At 45.9% G+C, this 6,160-nt stretch overlaps 1 protein-coding gene across 7 annotated transcripts in view; it reads left to right on the plus strand.

Moving 5' to 3' along the window:
* Positions 1-4,441, plus strand: part of PSD2 (pleckstrin and Sec7 domain containing 2) — a 56,571-nt gene extending 52,130 nt beyond the window's left edge. For all 7 annotated transcript variants that reach the window (XM_045059883.1, XM_045059878.1, XM_045059880.1 and 4 more), the window contains one exon: positions 2,216-4,441. In XM_045059883.1, the coding sequence (XP_044915818.1) occupies positions 2,216-2,425 (210 nt within the window). In that variant the 3' untranslated portion in view covers positions 2,426-4,441. The remainder of the gene's footprint in view (positions 1-2,215) is intronic.
* Positions 4,442-6,160: the final 1,719 nt, after the last annotated feature.

Consider the following 6,160-nt stretch of genomic DNA (forward strand, 5'->3'; position numbering starts at 1 on the left):
CTGTGTGAGAACAGTGTCTCCTCACCTGTAGTCCCTGCTTCTTCTAGGATCTCAGCCTCTCCTGACTGTGGTGAAGGCTGGAAGCTCAGAGTCAGGCCCTCAGACACTGCCAAATCTCCCCTTCTAAATGTTTACCAATTTATAACACTTTAAATAGCTATGAATGTACTACTCTGTCCATGCCCTCACCAACACTGGACACTACTGAATGTTTCAATCATCACTAATCTGAGAGATTTAACCAGGGGTATCTTATGTTAATTTGGATTAAAAATGTTTTAATTGTGGCAAATACATATAACATCAGATTTATCGTCTTAACCATTTTGAAGTATGTAGTTCAGTAGTATTGAGTCTACTCACATTGTTATGCAAGTAATCTCCAGAACTTTTTCATCTTCCTAAACTGAAATTCTACACCCATTAAACAGCAACTCCCCAGCCCCTCCCTCTGCACTCTGCCTTCCACCCCCAGCAACCGCTGTTCTACCTTCGTCTCTCTGAGTTTGACTCGGTACTTCGTATGAGTGGAATCATCCAGGATTTGTGTTTTTTTTTTTTTTTTAATTTTTTTTCAACGTTTTTTATTTATTTTTGGGACAGAGAGAGACAGAGCATGAACGGGGGAGGGGCAGAGAGAGAGGGAGACACAGAATCGAAAACAGGCTCCGGGCTCTGAGCCATCAGCCCAGAGCCCGACGCGGGGCTCGAACTCATGGACCGCGAGATCGTGACCTGGCTGATGTCGGACGCTTAACCGACTGCGCCACCCAGGCGCCCCCAGGATTTGTAGTTTTGTGACTGGCTTGTCCTCAAGTTAATCCACGTTGTGGCCTGTGTCAGAATTTCCTTCCTTTTTAGGCTGAATAATATTCCATTGTATATAGATACCACTTCTTATCTTTTCATATACTGCTGGACATTTGGGTTGATTTCATCTCTCGGCTCTTATAAATAGTGTTGCTATGAACATGGGTGTGCAAATATTTCTGAGATCCTGCCTTAAGTTTTTTTGGGTATATGCCCCAAAATGGTATTGCTAAATCACAAGATAATGTTATTTTTCACTTTATTTTTTTAAGTTTATTTATGTTGAGAGAGAGGGGTGGGGAAGGGCAGGGAGAGACGGAGAGAGAGAATCCCAAGCAGGCTCCGCGCTGTCAGCGTGGAGCCTGACGCGAGGCTCGAACTCAGAAACTGTGAGCTCATGACCTGAGCTGATATCAAGAGGTAGATGCTTAACCCACTGAACCATCTCGGTGCTCCTGTTACTTTTCACTTTCTGAAGAAAAGCCATACTGTTTTCTACAGCAAGCAGTGTGCCGTTCCAGTGTTCCCTACATCCTCACCAACACTTAGTTGCTGAGTTTTCTTTGATAGTAGTTGTCCTAATAGGTGTGAGGTGATATCTCATTGTGATTTTGATCCGCATTTCCCCGATGATAATGATGTTGAGCATCTGTTCATGTGCTTATTGGCCATTTGTATGCCTTCTTTGGAGAAGTGTCAAGACATTTGCCATGTTTTTAATTGAAAATTTTTAATGTTTGTTTATTTTTGAGAGACAGAGTGCAAGCAGGAGAGGGGCATAGAGAGAAGGAGACACAGAATCTGAAGCAGGCTCCAGGCTCTGAGCTGTCAGCACAGAGCCCGACGTGGGGCTCGAACTCACAAACCGTTAGATCGTGACCTGAGTAGAAGTCGGACACTTAACCGACTGAGCCGCCCAGGGGCTCCAACATTTGCCATTTTTTAATTGAGTTGTTTGTGTTTTTGTTGTTGAATTACAGGAGTTTTTAATATATTTCATAGATTTCTGGCTACTAGACCCTTATTACATACATGATTTGCAAATATTTTTTTCCATTCTGTGGATTGCCTTTTCACTGTGTTGTTCATGTCCTTTGATACACATGAGTTTTAAATTTCATAATCCCATTTGTCTCTTTTTAGTTTTGTTGTCAGTGCTTTTGGTGTCGTAGTCAAGAAATCACAGCTAATTAACTTGAAAATTTAAAATTGTGAGTGACATTTCTGTGCATGCCCCTTGCCTATTTTTTTTATTGGGTTGTTGATCTCCTTTTTTATTGATTTGTGAGAGCTCTCTGAATATTAAGGAAATTAGTCTTTTGTCACATAAAGTACACATACTTTTTTCGTGTTTTGTTGTTTGTCCTTTGACTTTGTTTTTGGCCTTTCTCTGCCCTTTTTCCAGAAAAGCCGTTATGAGACCTATATCCACCTCTTGGCTGTGAAAATCAAAGTGGGCTCAGATGACCTGGAGCGGATTGAGGCCCGGCTGGCCACCTTGGAAGGGGATGACCCTTCTCTCCGCAAGACACACTCAAGCCCGGCCCTCAGTCAGGGCCACGGGACTGTGACTGGCAGCAAAGCCATGAAGGATACCGCCGGGCCTGATACTTAGCTGGCATGGATGGGCGAGCCCCAGAGGCAGGCAAATGTCCCCAGAGGGGTCAGTGAGCACAATTCCAGCTGGGGGCCACTTGCACCAGCTCCAGGCAGTTGACAGGCAGCCAGAGGGGTGCAGAGAGCCCTGTGGGCCAAGGAGATGGAGATGCTTACTCATGGCGTTGATCTTGCATCTTGGGGTTTTTCCGGGCCTCAGACCTTCTCCCCAGCCCTCATATTCCTCTCCACCATGGAGCCTCATTTTGTAGGCCAGTTGTATGCATGTTCTAGACACCATCTCACTGGGAAAGGAGGACTGGCCGCTGGCTTCCCGGGCCCTCCCCTCCTCACAAGTTCCTCCCCTCATCTCCCTTATTTCCAAGGGCAGGACTTGACTCCAGGTCTCAGCTTGGATCCTCGGCTGTTCCCCTCCTCCTTCTTCAGACTTGACCAGCAGCGGGTCTGCAGACCACCAGCACCATCCTCTCCTCCCTCCACCTTGTACCTTTTGGAACCATGCCCTGTTCTCCTGTCTCCCTTTGCAATAATCCAGGACCCGGGCCTGTTCCCTCGATGCCAAGTCGTCTCCACTCGTGTGTGCGTCCACCTCACCTTCCATTTATGGAGGCCACTACTGCTTTCTTTTATATGGACAAAAATGTATATATATATAAGAATTATATATATATATATATATATATATATGGAATCCCTTTAAAGATGATTTTGGAACTGATATCAGGATGAAATATGATGAAGGAAAAGCCTATTTCAGCACTCCACCTGTTAGCAAGGAGGGCTGCTGGGCTGCTATCTAGTCCCTTGGTGGCCCTGACACTCTGGGAGGGAAGGTGGAGGCGGCGCTGAACCCCTCTCACTGCTTTTCCCCTCTTCCGGCTGACCTGTGACTTACTCTGCTCTTACAGTTGATGCTTTGGAATAAGTAGACAGTGTGTGTATATGCCACCCCATCTGTCCCACAGGCATTGCAGGGTGTGAGTGGGATGGACCATGGCCCTGTTTATATTTTGGTCTTTATGTTGGTGCTGCCAGGTCTCTGAGCTACAGAGGTGGCCTCTTGTACAGATCTACTGCTACAGGAATAAAAGACACTCTGCCTTGCCAACAGCCACTTGTCAACAAGCCCAAAGATGTTTGTGGGGGTAGGGGGGGAGACGTTATGGAAGCCAGTAAATTCTGGTCTTGAAGAAAAAAGGGAATAAGAAGTGGCTGATTGTTCTTTAAGTTGATACTTCTTTCACTCTTCTAGTGACTCACAAAGGCTAGCTAAGGACATGCTTGGGAAGGGTAGACAAATCTGCCCTGCGATGATCACAGACTAGCATCCTGTAAACCCTGCATTCCTCAGACTGACAAGTGGTGGGGGTGATGGGACCCTCAGTGTAGCTATGATGAGCAAATCCTTTATATTTTTAAAATAGATTAGTCTGGGCAGCACTCTGACCTCAGTGGTAACATATTTAGTTAGTTGCAAGGTTGGCTTATCTATTAAGTACCTAACATTTACAAGCACGCTCCCATTTGATGCAAGGGACGTAGAAGTCTGTGAAAATAGGTAGTGATTTAAATCCAGGTTATTTAATTTGGATCAGCTGAAGTGTATTTTACAGCCAAACCATCTGGCCCCTTCATTTTGCTGAGGGGAAGTAAATGTTCATTTAAATGAAATTGAAAGAGCAATGTAATGTAAAAGAGCTCTCTGTACTATCTCCAGGCTGGCTCAAAGGTCTCTGATTTTTGGGGTCAGTTTCCCACCCTCCACCTCACGAGGGCGGGTGAATGAAAGCAGAGGAGCGGCTTTTGTCTGCTGCAGACAGATCTGCTTCCCTGAGCACTAGTGATGTCTCCCATCAGTAAAAAAATCTTTAGTTCACTTTCTTAATTGTATAATTATTTATTGTAAATTATATACATGTACTACTGTACTAAAATATTATGTACATTATAAAACATACACAAAAATAGAAATTTAAAAAGATGAGATGAAAATAAATCTAAATCAGAGTTCTAATATTTTTTTCCTGCATTCTAATGGACCATCACATTCCCCCACAACCTCTGCCCCTAATATGCCCATTTTCCAGGACTGTCCAAACCCAGAGGATGGAGGACCACAGGCAAGATGCAGTAAGTGGTTTGCGCCACCGGGTGGTCCCTGCAGACTCAGGGACTTCTGGGGACTGACCCTGGATCACAGCGTTTCTTTGAGCCTTCATTTTCTCATTCAGTGAAGGTCAACAGTGCCGCACACCGTGCTAGGTGCTGAGGATACTGTGGTGAGAAGAGGACTGAGCAGCTCCCTGTCCACCTGGGGCTCACAGTCTAGTGGGGAGGGGGACAGGACGTCACCATTACCATTTGGGAGCCTGGGAACGCTGGGGAGAAAACCAAAACTGACCTGGCAGAGAGAAGAAGAAAGATTGGAGGAGTGGGGAAGACCACCAACTCAGGAAGTCTCCAGAATGTCCTAAGTGCTTGTGGGGGACAGGGTGGTAGTAGGGAAGCTGCTTGACAGGGCTATACCTCTTCCTGATGGGCCACTAAAGATGCCCTAAGGCATCAGTTTGGGAGGCACAAGGGAAAAAGAGCCTCTCTGGCCACACCGGCTCCCAGGTCCCATTCACGCTTGGGAAATGAATGGGTGACGGGTTAGGTTCTGGCCTTAGACTCTCAGTAGGTATTTTAGAATCCAGAGCAGCTAACAACGCTACCAAATCACTTGATACAATTATTTGGGGTCATGAGAAGTCCAATGGGTTCACCGAGAGGTCACTCACAATTACTGGGGTTCACAAAGAGGTCAGTGGGTTCACTGAAGTCACAGAGGTGGTTTCTGACTGAAAATTTAGAAGGTAACAGCAACTCCGAGCCCTCACAAGGGTCATATTGACACTGAGGGCTCCCGAAAAGGCCAATAGGTTCACCAAGAGGTCATTCACGACCATTGGGGTTCACATAGAGGTCAGAAATCACATAGAGGAATTATTGGCTGTTAGAAAAGCTTAAAGCCAACAGCAAACTCAGAGCCAGCAAAGGGATTTGGATGAGATCATCAGATGGGCCCTGGGAGAGGTGATTTGCAGGTTTATGTACGATTCAGTTCTTTATTTTCCTTTGTTTTTTTTTTTTATAACAGGTACTTATCCCCCCCCCAGCCCCCCACAATGAACACCGTAACTTTAGTCCTTTCTTTACTTTTCCCCATCACGTCCCTTCACCCAGTTTTTGCCACTCTGCGTGATTCAAGAATGCAAGGCACAGGATACCATCATCATCATCAAATTAGCCACTAATAAGCATCATATGCCAGAAGCAATACTGGGTGCTTTATAGATAATCTCCACAGTAACCCTTTGAGGTAGGTATCGGCATCACCCTTTAACGGCTGAGGAAACAGTGGCCTAGAGAAGTCACATAGCCCGTGAGGGGCGGAGCTAGAATTTGAACTCCGCCCCTCTCAGCCTTAATGAAGCCTCTCTGTCCCTCCCATTTGTAGGTCTTCAAAGCGACCACACACATTCTGGGGGCGATCGTGCATGTGTGCACACAGGTCAACCACCTGAGTTCTTTGGATAGACGACTTCCTTGTGTCCGGCTGGAACATAAGGGATCCTGGCACTGGTTTAATAAATTAATCAATGAGGGAAAAGGCTTATGCACCCTGGACCGCCATCTGCCTTCTCCATGCCTTCCTCAGGGACTGCAGGTTTATACAGGCCCTGGCTCTGAG

This window comes from Felis catus, chromosome A1, assembly GCF_018350175.1.
Source record: "Felis catus isolate Fca126 chromosome A1, F.catus_Fca126_mat1.0, whole genome shotgun sequence".
In the NCBI taxonomy this organism is placed as follows: domain Eukaryota; kingdom Metazoa; phylum Chordata; class Mammalia; order Carnivora; family Felidae; genus Felis; species Felis catus.